Source organism: Gopherus evgoodei, chromosome 3, assembly GCF_007399415.2.
Source record: "Gopherus evgoodei ecotype Sinaloan lineage chromosome 3, rGopEvg1_v1.p, whole genome shotgun sequence".
Lineage (NCBI taxonomy): Eukaryota > Metazoa > Chordata > Testudines > Testudinidae > Gopherus > Gopherus evgoodei.
In genome coordinates, this window is record NC_044324.1 from 177,687,333 (window position 1) to 177,703,366 (window position 16,034).

At 37.5% G+C, this 16,034-nt stretch overlaps 1 protein-coding gene across 4 annotated transcripts in view; it reads right to left on the reverse strand.

Annotated features, from left to right (window-relative positions):
- Positions 1 to 16,034, reverse strand: part of KCTD3 (potassium channel tetramerization domain containing 3) — a 57,213-nt gene that overhangs the window by 21,052 nt on the left and 20,127 nt on the right. For 2 of the 4 annotated variants that reach the window (XM_030557507.1, XM_030557506.1), the window contains exons 7-10: positions 14,849 to 15,004; positions 12,266 to 12,356; positions 7,785 to 7,975; positions 2,335 to 2,450 (exon numbers count right to left, since the gene is read on the reverse strand). In XM_030557507.1, the coding sequence (XP_030413367.1) occupies positions 2,335 to 2,450; positions 7,785 to 7,975; positions 12,266 to 12,356; positions 14,849 to 15,004 (554 nt within the window). The remainder of the gene's footprint in view (positions 1 to 2,334; positions 2,451 to 7,784; positions 7,976 to 12,265; positions 12,357 to 14,848; positions 15,005 to 16,034) is intronic. The other 2 variants (XM_030557509.1, XM_030557508.1) reach the window with 1 other exon arrangement.

Sequence of the window (16,034 nt, forward strand, 5' to 3'; positions counted from 1 at the left end):
AGCACAAAGTTTAAATGATTTTTTTGTATTTACAACTGTGGGTTGCGAGGAAAGTACTGTACGTTTTCTAGTTTGTGAAGTAGGACTACAAAAACCCAAGAACTAGCACTGCATTTTAGAGCATGCCCACTGTAAGTAGAAGTACATTGTACAAGGTTATAATTTGCATTCCCTTTTCTAACTCAAAAGGGAATAACGCATGTCTTTGCATAGGCTTGTTTTGTATGTTCCAAATCTAGTTAATTTAAAAAAAAAAAAAAACAAAAAAAACCCCCTCAAGAGTAAGGGAAATAACTGTGACATCTACTTTATGAAAACTTCTTCATTTCCTTAATTTATGAGGTCTTTTCCTTTATGCTATCTTCGGGAGTCTATGTGCTCTTCTGAAAACTCGCTGTTCCTTTTCAGTGAGAAATCCTGCTGCTATAGACATAAAATTACCCACTTTTAAATTTAAGTACTACAATCAGGAACCCCATTTTGGTCTCAACCTATTATTTTTGCCCTCACAATTTGCAAAGGTTTTACCAGCAAGTTCTTTAATAGGGTCTAAGAAATATGTTTTACTGCCACAGGCAGGTGATCAAAAAGGTATAATTAATTTTCATAAATTTATATTAAGTTATTGATTTCCAAAATTTACAAATTGTTTTTGATGTCCCGGAAGTCTGTGTTACTAACCCTCGGGAACCAGAGTTCTGAGACAGCTGCGATTCAGAATTCGGACACAGAATTACACAAGGTCAGGGATAGGAGTAACCTTTTACATCTTGATAGGGATAGTGAAAGTTGTCAAAAATTCCCTACCTCACTAAAAATAAATCCCACTGACACCAAAAGGGAACCTAAACCAAATTCTTGAGATAGGCCAAGGACTCTAGCAGCTATTACAGGTAGTGGTCTGCTGAGGAGATACAAAAGTCTTAGATATTGGACTAAGAAGATGACCATATTAAATTGCTATACAGAATGGCAACTTTAACAAAGCCTCTTAAAAGATGTTTATAATACTACTGGTAAATTCCAGAGCAAAATCACGTGGCACAGTGCAGAGAGCTGCAAGTTCAAATCTGGACACTCATCCACATACTTCAGAGGGAGAGAATATTGATAGTTACTCAGCAGAACTGAAAAAAAACTTCAAATTCTTGCCTTGTGAACACACCTACCTATGAGGTCTGAAAATGAAGGAGGAAGCAAAGGAGGGCATATGAAGAAGCCAATTGTTTTTCCTAAGTTGACAGTTCCTTTCACCTTGTTCCACCAGCATATTTTGTGAAGCTTTATCCTAATCAAAAAGTGGCATTATTTCAAATATATCTCAAATGTTTTCTTGCATTTTGCATGGTGTCAATTTAGATTTTAAAAAGGCCTTTCAGCTTGTTTTATTTGATGCAAACATTCTAGGTCAGCCTTCACTATGTAACTAAAGAACTATTCCGCGTTGGTTGCCTTTTTCCGCTGTGTTATTCATTGGCAAGATTGTTGCTAAAGGGCCAAATCAGAACTTAGTCAACTAGTGCTATGGCAGTCACAGAGTGAGCCTCAGGTCAGTTCTGCCAATTGAGATTTGCAAGACAGTCTCTTGGATTTCATTACATTCTGTCCCTGCGTTGTACCCATGGAGACATTCATCTGGCTGTGTTACAAGGTTTGTTTCTTGCATGAATGCCCAACTCTTCCCTCAGTCTTGTCTGGAATCCAAGAATCTCTATTCCTGTTGTCAGAATGCATAATATGTATTAAAAAAAATCACAGCATATCTATGATGTATATAGATATAAAATAGATGTTTTTGAGGCATGGTATACGGTGCTATCAAAGTTTGTACCATACTTTTCATGGTCCCAAAAGACTTGCAAACTCACATCTGAAGTTTTAGATATGCTCCTCTGAGAAATGCGATCACTTTTCATTGTAATATATTAAATTTCCTATTAGAACTACATATCTAAGTTCAAGCATGGGGTCCCATTAGGAAAACAAAGCTTTTAAACATGTGGCAGTGGCGAAGGGAGGAAGGTTCTGAAGACACTCATGGATGACATTTAATATTTTGATATGCCTAAAAGTTCTCTTTTTATTTAAGAGCATAAAGAAATGGAATGCTCAATAGTATTATATAGAGATAAACTCTGAAAAATTCTGAGAGAAAATACCTAAGGCATGATGCTTAAAGATATCAAAATGATAGGCAGAATTAAAATGCTGACGTAAGAAAAATAATATTTATGCATTATCTGAAAAAAATGGATTTTGTTCTTGTTTCCTCATAAAACATATTAGTTTTTGATAAACACCGATTTATTAATAAAATGCTTCAATTCAACACACCTGCCAGTGCTGAGTCACAGCATTCCACACTCCCACCTTCCCAGTATGACTAGTAGCCACCAGCTGGTTGCCAATGAAGAAGAGGGCATCTACAGGGACTCCAAGACTGAACACTCCTACAAAAAACAAAGTCTATGAAGCTTCTTTTCAGAATAAATACAAAGAAAGAAAAACAGTAAAGATGGAATCTCTCTTTCCTCTCTTTAGACATATAATGAATTTAAACTACATTTACTTCAACATGCAGTAATCTACTGATGCAGTCAATGTTTCTTTTGGGGGAAAAGTGATGTTGCAAAATAATAAATTCCTTGTTCTTCTATAGCCACCTTTATCCTAAGGTCTCAAAGCATTTATGAACACCAACTAATGAAGGATCAAAATATTGTACTAAGCTCTAATTTGAAAACAAGCTCTAATTTATAAATGTACAGTTAAGCTAATCAAAAGTGCTGTCCACAAATGACAAAGAGCTTACACAAATTTGGCAAGCACTGTCAAAAACATAAATAAGCGTAATATGAAAGATGCATAATATTGTCTTTTGAACAAATTCTTTTAGGAATGTAATGATCAGAAATTAAAACAAACTAGTTTCCTTTTTTACTATGGAAGCCACCTCTGTACCTAAATGAACTATTACAGGCAAATATAATTAAGCAGAAAAATATATCACTTTTACTTCTTTCTACATTGCAGAAAGATGTGTCTTGTGGTTATTATATTACTAGGAAACATACACTTCAACGGACACACATTTATAACTCATTCTGAAAGATGTACTTATCAGGATACACTGGAAGATCCCTTACAATGAACATGATTTTTGCAAGTGCTCAAATTTGGCTTTTGGAAATTGTTTTTGGGGGCATTTGACCAATTGTCACAGTAAATCCTGCTTCTAATTCTAAAACATCTCTTCATGATCAGCCAATCACAGAAACTGCAATTGCTTAACAATGAAGATTAACACTGTCAAAAATAACAGCCAAGCATGCATGAGCAACTCAATAATAAAATAAACAGTTTGCTCAAAAAATATCAGTATGATAAGAGTTGTTCAACCAATAATTAGGATATTTGAAGCAGTACTATAGAAATAATAGGCCCTTATTTTTCCTTCTTTCAAGTCTTACACCTACTGGCCCTGTCTAAATACCTTTTTCTACACTTTTCTCACCGCTTCATTATCACCCACTATGAGTATTACTGGTACTTTCACTAACATTCACCCATCACTACTCCGATTACTGGAAGTTAATCAGTACTGAGATCAGAAGAGACTCAAAAGACAAAGAACTGAGAGATGAAGCTTTGATGTTCGAATTTTTTTGAATTGTCATTGTTATCACATGAATAGGGAACTGAGTCAACCTACATCTTGCAGCTGACTCATTTCACTTCAACACATATTATTTCCTTCTAGTAGCACTAAGATATCACAATGGCATTCAGGCTAGATCTACTCCATAAACTTACATTGGTATAACTATGTCGCTCTGGGGAGGGAAAAATCCACACACCTGAGCAATGCAGTTATACCAACCTAACCTTCAGTGTAGCTGCACTATGTCAACAGGAGGGCTTCTCTCCTTGACATAGCTATCGCCTCTTGCAGAGGTGGATTAACTACGCTGACAGGAAAAGCCCTCCCTTCGGAGTAGTAGCATCTTCACTGAAGCGCTACAGTTGCACAGCTGTACCAGTGCAGCTACGCCACTGTAGCATTAAGTGTAGAACTGCCCTCAGTCCCTCATTCAGGGTCTAATATGACTGGTACTGACTGACAAGCTTAAATGAGTTTACTAGAACATTTAGTATGAAATCAAATTGCAAAACAACATTGAATAGTTTTCACAATTCTCCAAGTTTGTTTTCTTGGGGGTGATTTGGTAGGATGCTTGCCAGCTAGATCAACCGGACAAGTAACTCAGCACTAAATACTGTAGGGTTATGTTCTTTCATTATAAAACTGCTCATTAGGATATGTACACTGCCAAGTAAGGAGTTTCTCAATGTATAGTTGTCTACTGTACTGACATTTACGGTAAGTTACACAAAGCTCTTATACAGCCACTTAAATGTTTTAATAAATTATGCAGTGGCATATCTCCAAGAGTTGTGCAAATGCCTCTACTAAAACTCAACAGAAATCTCCTGAAGAGTATTTAAACATTGGAAATCCCACAAAAACTTTATTTGGATAAATTCAAATGTCAAAAATCAAGATGCCATTTCAAACAAAAGAATAGAAGTCTACTATGCTCTATGATGGCAACCAGTAAGTTTGTTACACACTAGTGCTTTAATTATGATGCCAAATGATTTTGCAGGTCATGGGGTATCATCTCTGATGCAGATTATATTCAGCAGTACCAGGCACATAAAAGCAGGCAATAATAAAAAAAAAGTGAAACAACTAGAATTGATTACTCCAGAGAAGGATAAGGTTCAGGGAAATCAAGGAAGACAGCTTGAATGGTCTGAAGGAATTTAAAGTGTCACTCCTGCTTAGGCTCAACAATCTTGACGGCCATCTACAGGGAAGACGATGGTATCAGTAATGACAGGTTCCTGTCTTAAGGGGCCCTCTCAGTAAAACACTGCTTATAGCAGCAATCCAGCAGTGGTGTCCTACATAAGTAATATTGAAAGGAGTACAGCCTCTGGGAGAGCTCTATCATGGAGATGCCAGCCCTTGCAATTTTCTGTGGATGGTGTTGTCAGGTTCTGAAGAGCATTTGTAACAACAAATTGTTTCTTTTAGAGAACATGGAAAAACTACTGCCTCACTATCCCAAGACAGGGGCTTCAAACATTTGACTCTGCAAGAGAAATAGGCCAGTAAAACTATTTTATTTTTGTGTTACTGGATTCCTTAGGTTAATTGATTTGGAGGAAGTGGGGAACCCCACACATGAGAGATATAATAGCAATTTAAAAACGGAAGTGTGGAACACTTAGTTCATAACATTGACAAAACACACACAATACAGACGGCCAGAATGTTTAAAATAAAAAGAAATCTAATTTTTTTTAAGACATGGAATTTTTCATAAACATTTTGATTTTTCCAAAGTTTTCCCATGTTCAAAAATATCGTAGCAACTTTCACCAAAAACATTTAGCCTGTTGGTTGCTCTGCAAAAAAATTTTCCCCCTTGATTTTATTTTTTGTTGTTTTATTTACACTAAATTTTAACCGGTCAACTTAGACACATAGCAGGATCTTTTCAAATCTGAAATACTGTTATCATAATTTTCAGATCTTAAAATAAAAAATTTTGTTTTCAAAACAAAAGCTATACTGTTATATAACCATAAAAAATGTTTTTGAATTCCTGTGGAATATTTGAAGATCCAAGATAAAAACAGAAAGAACTTTGCAGGTTAAATGCCAGCTTATGAGAAAATTTTAATAGTTAAATTAACCCAAAAATATTCATCTGCTGACGTAAGCTGAAATAGCATAGCTGTGCTACTGTGGCAGCTACAGCTATATTTATAAAAGCACCCAAGACTTCTCAACCAGTTGGCTTAAGAGTTTGAAAAAGGAAGGGTCATATAATGGAATATCTAAGAGACTCTTTCATGCTCAGTGATGGGAAAGAGGAAATCTAAGAAATTTCTATTTTTATTGTGTAGAATTATGCTGTCTTACGCCTTTCAGAAAAGTGGCTTTTATGATGACTTATTTTTTTTAAAAGGAGAAAAACCTTAAAAAAACCTAGATGATGTTTTATGCTAATAACTGCACTCTGTCTTATTAGTGATTAGAAAGCCAGTTGAATTTGAGATAGAAAGAGCTGGGTTCTATTCCCCATCCTGCCACAGAGTTCCTGAGTGACCCTGTGAAAGACACTTCAGCTCTCTGTGCTTCAGTTTCCCCACCTGTCATAGAAGGATGATAATGCTTCCTCACTTCTCAGGGCTGCTGAAAAGCAACATTCCTTAATTTTTGTAAAGTGCTGAGATACCACTGTGAACATCGAGAAAAATTAAATATCCATGAATACAGATAAACCTTTATCTTGCATTTTGGAATGCACGTTTTAAAGTAAATTTTGTCTATTTTAAATAAGTCAACCCAAACTGCAACTCCCAAATATTTTAGACCATATTTAATAATTTTACATCAATTACATTAGTTCCCATCATATCCTAGGTCTTACTACTTCAGTGTTAAAAGGAAAGAGCGATAGAGAATGAACTGAACAAATTTGCAGCCAATTTCAGAAAAATGTCTAAATTAACAGATTACAATTATTCTTGTTACTAAACTTATTAATTAAATCTATGGTGACAGTACTTTATGGCTGGAGGAAACAGGCTGTCACTATCTTTTGAACCATTCTTGGAACTGAGGATATTCCCAATTACCCTCCTCTCCTCTTTCCTCAAAAGCCCATTATTCATGTTTTTAAGCAATTACATATTTTAATAAATCAGACAAACTATCAATCACAGCTGTACTAAGGAATGTTTGTTTCTCTGAAAAACTTTTTCATATTTATATGACCTCTAGTATTGTGAACCCTTTGGTGCTAAACCGTTTGGGACCCAGTACTACATGCCCACACTAATTTAATTTGTACTTTTGTTTAAAATGCTGACTACTGGTGGCAAATAGCGGTCTCCAAAATTCTATTTAGGAACTGCATTTTATAAGAAGATTAGCAAAAGCAGACTTAAAAAAAAAATCGATCTAAAATATGACCTACTATAGAACAAAGCAAGAAAAAAAGGATAACAAGTTAGCAATCCTTTTAGGGTGCATCTAAACTGCAATAAAAGACCTGAGGCTAGCGTGTGTCAGCTAACTTGGGCTCACAGGGCTCAGGATGCAAACTGCAATGTAGACGTTCAGGCTCTGAGACCAACTCACCCTCCTCATCAGGTTTAGGAGCCCAGGCTCCACACCGAGCCCAAATATCTACACTGCAATTTTTAGCCCAATACCCCAACCTGAGAGCCGAAGTGAATTGACCCCAGCTCTGAGACACAGTGCCGTTGGGTTTTTTATTGCAGTGTGGGTGTACCCTTAGCCTTTCACCTCGAAGTCTTCTGTTCAAATTCAACGTGTAGTGCTAAAGAACTGAGTCTAATGGATTGAGTTAAACTCTAATCAATGTTGTCAGATTAAACAAGCTACCAATGATACTGTAACGTGAATGATGGCTCTGAATTGCCTCTGCCCAATAAAGAGACTGATTTTTGGATTGTATTGCTTTTCACTCACTCAGAAAGAAGTGTCTCCAGATCAAAATGATGGGCAGAAAGGTACACACAAAAATTCCAATATTAGATTGCTATACCAAAATTCATTTTTTATTAAGTCTGTGTAAAATGTTTGTTAGGAATTATTCAGTCAGACTACATGTGAAACTATATTTTTATGGGTCCAAAGATATTAGCAGTAAGACATCGTCACACAAAACTATCATACCCACCAATTTCACTACCGCTACCACCATCCTGAACGCTCCACAGGATGATGCTACTCTCAGAGGCAACAGCAACCATCTTATCTTTGTCCCCGTGTGGACCTCCAACGACCTTGGCATTCAGAGCCACTCGTTCGATAGTCCAATCCAGATATGGACTTGTGAAAACCTGTTGCCATCCTGAAGATTCTTTGATTCTGGGAAGGATGAGAATTAAAAAAAAACAAAAAACAAACACTTACCAAACAGCCTCAGTTTGGAGTTTGTAGCTATAGTCAGTCTTACAAGCCAATTATATTTCCTTTAAGTTATAAAACAATATCAAATAAAGGATTCTGACATTAATATACTTTTCTTAGGCCTCCAGCTATAAAATACAGGAATGCTGAACTAAATACCATGTTAAAGGTTAAGTTATAGGGCCTTGGTACTGCAGAACATATCACCTTCTGCTGAGAAGCCTCAGAAAAGTAGGTGATATTGTGAGATGCAGCCAGAAGGAAACAAGTAAAAGATGGAATTTTAGTCTTATTGTCTTGATTTTGCCAGTTTAACATACAGCTTTAAGGTTCTGCCCCAACCCAACAATTCCTAGGGATCCTACTCATGCTCAACTGAATGTGAATTATACAACACACTGATTTATGTATAATTGTGCTACCTAATAAATACAGCAATCTCTACTCCATTTCTATTTTTTGCCACTCTGCTACACTGTGTGATCTAGACTGCATGACATTGCCTAGAAACCTTAGGTCTAAATAATTCTTTGCCAATGCTTAGGAGGTTTTCTTTCTAATTCAATGTTACTGACACACAGTGCAATGCAGAAAACAATGAGAAGGGATGCAACACACAGACGATGGAGGGCAAGAACACCAGTAAATGGAAAAGTGAAACAAAATTGGAAGTGCAACAGACAAAAACCAGAACACTTACAGAGGAAAAAATATTGAAGAGTAAGGCAGAATAGAAGAAAAAAGTTATTAAACAGTACACAAATGTTATAACATGTTTGATTAAAAATGTAAAATACTTAGAATGGACCATTCTCTGAAAGTTACAAAGAAGCAAGACATAATATTGCAGTTATTTAAAAGTCTGTATTTTCACTTTTACTCCCTCAAATTTCAATCTGACATAATTTTACAGTAGAGTAAACCAAATCCCACCTTGAATGCCTATTTAAATTCTGCATAGCTTTTAACAAACAAACAAAAAAGACTTTGTGATTAAATTTGACTTTACTCCACTTGTCACAGCAAGAAGGCAAAAACACAAGAGGGTGTTTTAACACTTTTGAGTTCTCTCTTTTCTGGTGTGAAATTAACAAATCTATTTGCCCACATATACAATAACAAAATACGTATTAAAATGAGTAAAAGACAAGGACCAGCCCTGGAGCAAGCACACAACTTAATGGAAGTTGCATTCTATTTATCTTGGGAAGATTATGGCCTACTAGAGCTCATTTACAACCCAATGCTCTATATCAGCCTAGTTAAGCCAAATGGGGGTACTTCCTTCTGTTGAAATGTTAGGATCAGTGTGCTTGGTGAACGCAGCTCCTGCATTACACTTAATTTTAGGTGTTTATATTTTTATTTACATCTATGTAATTGAATGTTTTATGACCAAATAATATGTAAATGACCATCTTGGACATTTTTTCTGTTTATCTGTATGCTGCTTTATTACTGGTTTGATCAATCTAGGCCAGTGGTTCCCAAATTTGAACAACCTGTGAACTCCTTTCACTAAAATGAAAAGTCTCGCAAAGCCCCTCCTAAAAATGAGTATTTCTAGGGATCTTCTCCTTTATCTGAGTATAAATTATAAAAGCAGTGATCTTGGAAATATAAAATTTGTTTTTATGACATGCTTATTACACATTTATTTTATTATCTATCATTACAGTATTTTTATTACATTATGAAAACAGCAACACTCTTCCAAGATCTCACTTTCATAGTTTGTATCGCTTTGAATAAGCCTGTAATAAGACAAGGCTCCTATGTTTCGTCAAGTACTATCAGGTGTGAAACAGCAGAATGTATTTAAAAAGCCAACTCAAAGAGTTCCTCCTACACAAGCATTCAGGTCTTGAGCAGTCCAGGCAAATAATGAACATTACAACAAAGCTTAAACTTGTTTTTAAAATTATTATGAAGAACAATACTAGCTGCCTATTTAATTTTAAAAACAGCAAAAAAATATCCACCTCCCTTTCCATTTCTTATAAGGAATCTTGAAGTTTAAATCTCCTCAGTGTGGTAGATACGCTTGCTTTCATCTGCTTAGCTCTTGGAAATCCAGGGGCTCCAAGCTGCTGGCCCCATGTTGCCCAGGGTTCCTCCGGACAGCTCTGTCCACCATTAGGGAATTGTTTCCCCCAGAGAACCCCCTGTAACATTTCGTGAACCCCAGTTTGGGAACCACTAGCAACTGTAGCTGTCATTATATTGCATTTTTCCTGCAGGACAGCATTTTTAAAAAGTTCTTGGACACTACAGATGCCAAATACTTAAACTTATGAATTTAAGAAGTTTTAAAGGACTCCACAATTTTCATTTGCAAGATGAAATGCTGCTTTTTTCTTTTTTTTATTAAGGATGCCCTATTTTTCTGTAAGCTTTACAAAAATGAAATTTTCTAAACATTTAAAGTATGAGACATATTTGAAGTGTTCATTTATCATACGTCCTTTCAAGCATTATGATTTATTTTAGAAATATGCAGAGACTTAAAAATATTTCTAACCACATGGGCTTCACAACCAATTCAATGTAAATTGCTACTTTAGGACATCACATTTATTTTTTTTTAGCAACAGCACTTCCTTCTCTAGCCTCTACATTCTACAGAGGCAATGCTACCTCAAAATAGCCGAACTATCTGGTTTAATCATGCACAGGTATTAGGGAAATATGCTAGCAATTCATGGGTACAGTTATTTTAAAATTACTACCTCCCAGGTGCCAGATTAATCTAAAAAATGCTGGAAAAATTCCATTAGTTCTAATATAAGTGGGAACAAGCTACAACAAACATGTCTCCCCCGAGGCTTCAGAGACAGAACTCCAGCCCAAGCCACAATTTCAAAGCGCTGTCTACACAGCTATTTTTAGATCTCTAGCGCAAGCCCCGCTAGCTAGCACAAGACTATCAATCTGGGCCAAGACGCTCACTTCCACTGGCAGTGTAGACATACCCCAAGAAACAAAGTTCATTAGAAGATGAAGTTTGGGAAGAGGGGAAGAATAGGAAGATTATTAGCATATATGGCCTGTGTTAAGCAGGTCGGCCTAAACAAGGAATGATAATGTAGTAGAGCAAATAAGGTTTAAAGAGAAGGAATTCAGAGATCAGAAATGAGCCATGCTGAGTCAAGACCAAGGCAAGGGAGTGACTAAGATTACAAGCACTGAGTCAGGATACAGCTGGATATCAAATTCAGAGGTTCAGGAGAATAAAGTGGTGTTAAGGTTCAGCTTATCAGTAGCTGTAGACAAGAAATCATTTTTCCACACATGCAATAAAATATTGCACAACTGGCTACCGAACAAATGAGAAATATTTTCTTCTTTTGAAAACAATCTTGTAATGTTCAATTGTTGGAAGTAGGTTCGTAAATAGTTTATATTAAGAAAATGTATCAGTAAAGCAATTCTGCACCCATTTTTTACTGAACCCAGTCTAAGTTACTTGTTTACAAATATCTTACATACATATCCTATTGCACAATAGCTTAGTAAAGCAACAAATTCTTACTCGGCTATTACACAGCCCAGTTAAATAGCTAAAAGCCTGACTTTTTTAAGACAGAGAATCCCAAACAAACAGTCACTTTACAAATACATAAAAGCAAGCAGAAAGTCAGACAAATAGCAGAGTGACTTTCCCACAGCACAGGCACCAAGTGTTTAGAATATTGCAATGCTTTAATCTGAACCCATTTCCAAAACACTCATATTTTTCAATTTCTTGTTAGGTGTATAGTAGAAGGAAGATTTGAAATGAGTTCCAAAAACCTTTTAAAAAATCCTGTATTAAATACAGTTGATCAACCAATTAAATCAAAAGTCCAATGTCAATTACTCAACTTTCTAACTATCAATAGTATCATAAAATCAATTTTTTAAATATGTAAGCAAAAGTTCCAGGGGAAGTCCATCACTGCAACAGCAAAGTATTCAGTAGCTGCATTGGGAATGGGGTGAATTAGAAGAGTTAAAAAAAATTTCCCCATATTGTGTCTGCCAACACTATATGAGGCCTATCAGTACTCAAAAAAATAAAACAACATGGAACACATGCAGTGTGTGTGTTCAACTATCAAATTAAATAGAACTATGAAATTTCCTAAAATTTAGCAGAAATTAGCAACATAATGTTCAGTAAATCAGCAAATTAAAACACTTTGTGTAGAAGGAAAAGAAAAACAAGTTCAAAACCCAATCCACCAGAAACTACTAAGTAATTTATACCTATAGCAAACAGCAAAATGGGCATATGCAGCTACAATCCAGTTATGGTGGCCAGCTACTATCAGAACCTTTCGTGGATCCACAGGAAATCCTAGAAAATAGTAATGAAAAGAAAAGGGTTATCCTCAGTTACAGACATCATTCTTTAACCAACTTAAATATACAAAGTGAGAGACTGGGAGACCATACCCAAAAGTCTCAAACTAGGACTGTTTTGTAGAAATGAAGCTTTACCTTCTCAGATGGTGTGCACCAGTTGTACATAACAAATAAGCTAAGTACATGATTGACAATATATCTTAAATCACTGTTACAGATCTGTCAGTGTTTTTGATATCTGAATCTATAGGACTTTTATGTTCTTTCGTATAAAAAGGCAACACAGCTAATAATTACTACATCAAAGGTCTCATAAGAAGTAGAAACTGGCAGGTAAACCGAATCTGGGCTGTGCTCTTGCAAAAAAAAAGGGCTTTTATTTTTAAGTAACATCTAATACGTGTCAAATTGGTCAAATATCTGAGAATAAGCTTCAAGTTTACCTGTTGGCTCAAGTTTACTTATTGCTAGATAAAATTATGTTATGAAAAAGTGGCATTTTCGAAAGCAATCATTTTAGCAGGAGATAGGCAAACTAAATATAGGGATCTTTGCTAATACTTGCCATTATAAAAAAAATTCACATGACCTCTGACTATCTCTAATTGTATGAAGAAGGCGTTAGACATTCAGCAGCAGGAATGCCTTGGGGTAGGCGGCATGCCTTTTGCTGGTCCACGGAAACCAGTCAGGCTTGGCCGAGTTACAAGGTATTAAAAGTTTGGGAAAGTATAGATTTTTTTGGCCACATAGCAAAAATGCTGATGATTCTAAAGGTCTGCACATGTACCTTGTCTCAGTGCCTCTCTGCAGCATTCCACAGAAAGCTGGGTAGGACACAGACAAAACGGATCCAGCAGCAGAACCAGGAGACACTGAACGGGGGACTGGTTAAATCACAATAGAAGAGGTGGGGGATACATAACCTTGGGGAAGCACACAGAACATGGACGGATTGCGACAGGGGCACAATACATATGCTGGAAGGAGTTATGGCTGCAATCAAGCAGGTCTTTAAATCGATAGGCAATCAAACACCTTGTTAAATCCAATGGGTATGCTAACCACCCCTTTTCAGGCTAACTGGAAGGAGCACTTAAGTTCCTTTGTGGAATAAGATAGCTGGAGACAACAGTAGCTACTGCCCAAGGCAATTGGCTACACAGTGATCCCTCAGCAGGGGTAACCACATGGTCTGGGGGAGGTGGTTGTCCTCTTTGGACTAGTTGCAAATGCTAGGGGATTGTTTGGCAAGCTGTGTGTAGGTCAGAGCGAGAAAGCCACCAAACAGCAAGGGAAGCAGTTGTGAGGGTTGCCCTGAAAGATGGCAGGACAGAGCTCATTGGGGAACAGAACTCACCGAAGAAGCAGGTGCCTATTTGTTTCTACAGTGTTCAGGGAAACTGGTCTTTGTGTACATTCTTTGTAAATAAAATAGGATTGCATCAAAGAAATACCCAACTTGTATCATTAATTTCTCCTCCCAAAAGAAATAAGTCTGCAAGCCCCAAATATTGTTCAGAGCCAGTCAGGCCAAAGGGGAGATAATGTTCTTTGGAGAATCAAGAGCATAGGAGGGATAGGTGAACACAAAACAAAACGTGGAGTTACAGTTGAGGACCCAGTACACAATATCCTTTGGGAGGAAGACAAAGGGACACAGTTTGATACATATCAGCTGATCGACAGCTCCTCTAGCAGCTGATCCACAGAGGCTAACACAGCTGCTGCTGCCAGATATTGTGGTTAAATTCTTCAGCTCAAGTGACAGAAGTCTGTGCTGCAGTGCTGAAGGATCAGGGTTCATATGCTGACGCATGAGAGAAAGAAGTTACAAATAAGATGCAGACAGTATAATTTGTTTTTGTCTTTTTAATGAAAACTAGGGAAGTACACATAAAAACTACATTAAAAGACTGCTGCACAGGTTTTAAAGTCAAGAACTTGAAAGTTAGGAAATGCCAGACTTCAAGTTACCTGAACATCTTAAATTATGGCCCCTGGTGCATGTTGATTATGATATAATCTTTACTTACGTGATCACACGTTATTTGTTCTACTAAACCTTGTCATTCAATGCACGAGATGGACAATGAATGAGGCAGAGGGTAGCAAGAAGAGAAAGGATGCTCTCTTGCATGTAAAGCACTGACTAGGACTGCAACAGAATTCTTGTGCGAGATTAGACAAGACTACCATAATGCACATCCATACGAGGGACACATTAAGATTTAATGCGTAACCTTAATTCTGCCATTTCCTAATTTTGTAATGCTTGACATTGCAATCTTAACACTAACCGTTTTTCATATGTAATGTTAAAGTATTGCTGAATTTGTCGTTTGTATTTAAAAACAGAAAAATATACCATTAGAGTTTGAGAACAGACATATCATTAACCTCTTAATTCGGTATTTCCACTGGAAATCCCACTGCCAGCATGATAAAAGTACATGAAAACTTTCCTTACCAAACTTTCCTTACCAAACTTTTCCTTACCAAGCCTGACTGTGCCTTCCCCAGTACCAGCAAGTATAGGTTGGACACTACCTCCTCGAACTTCATCTTCAGAGTAGTTCTGACCTGTTTTAACATCAATACATGGCCCAGCAGTAGTGTTTATTTTACGACAGGGAATGCCTACCGAAAAAAGGAAAGACGTTTTATTGTACTTCATTTACCTTTTACTATACCAGGATAATTTCTAAAACAGTTAATATACAAAGCACAATTAAAAACATTTAATTCTTACAAGTGTAGTAAGTCATCTTTCAGAGTTAACAAACTAAAACTCAAAGTACACAGGTCACAGAGGTACACAGAGACAATGTGATTACTGGGTCAGTAATCATCTATATGCTGAAACTCACCCAATGCAGTAACTGTCCCTCTTCAGCAGATGTCAAATATAGTTTAACTGCTAGCGTAGACACTACAAAACCTCTTTCTGTAACGGTGTGGAAGAGGGATTCTTCCCTTCTACACTAGTAATTAAATGTTTCTCAAATGCAGTCAGCATGGCCGCACACAGCTACTAGCGGATTTTTTTGCAGCCACATCAGCCTCCAAAACCTAGGCGGAGAGTGGGGAGGGGGCAAAGCAGTGGCCCCTCCCTGCAGCACTCAGCTGTTGCTCCTGAATAGCTGTTACCAAGAGAAGCAAGATGCACTGCCTTGGTGTTTGCACTGGTACTGCCAGCAGGGATCGGTGTCCTACACCATGTAGCCTCCTCAGAGGCTAAGGGTAGAACCTCTGGTGACATATGGGGCCGGTGTGCATGGTGCTGGAGGTGGCTCTTGTCAATGGAGGGGGCTGCAGCGTTCAGTCGCTGGAGCGCTCCTGGGCAGCTCCCCCACTCCTGCCTGCCTGGGTCACAGAGAGCCTGGGACTCGGCAGGCAACCAGTGAGTTCCTGACCCATCTTCCTCAGGGCAGGCTCTCTCTGAAGGATCACATGAGGCAGGGACAGAGACACAGATTGGTGCTTCCCCAGCCTGGGGCTGCATTCGCTGTTTGAAGTTGTTGTAGCTACCGCAGCACATCAACCACTCCAGGCTTCTGCAGGACTTGGCAGCTGCCCAGCAAGGGTGAGGGTCTCCCACTCTGTGACATGCTCCAAGCACAAGAACAGGAGCAAAGTCCAGATGCGCTGAATGGGGAGCTCTATTTCC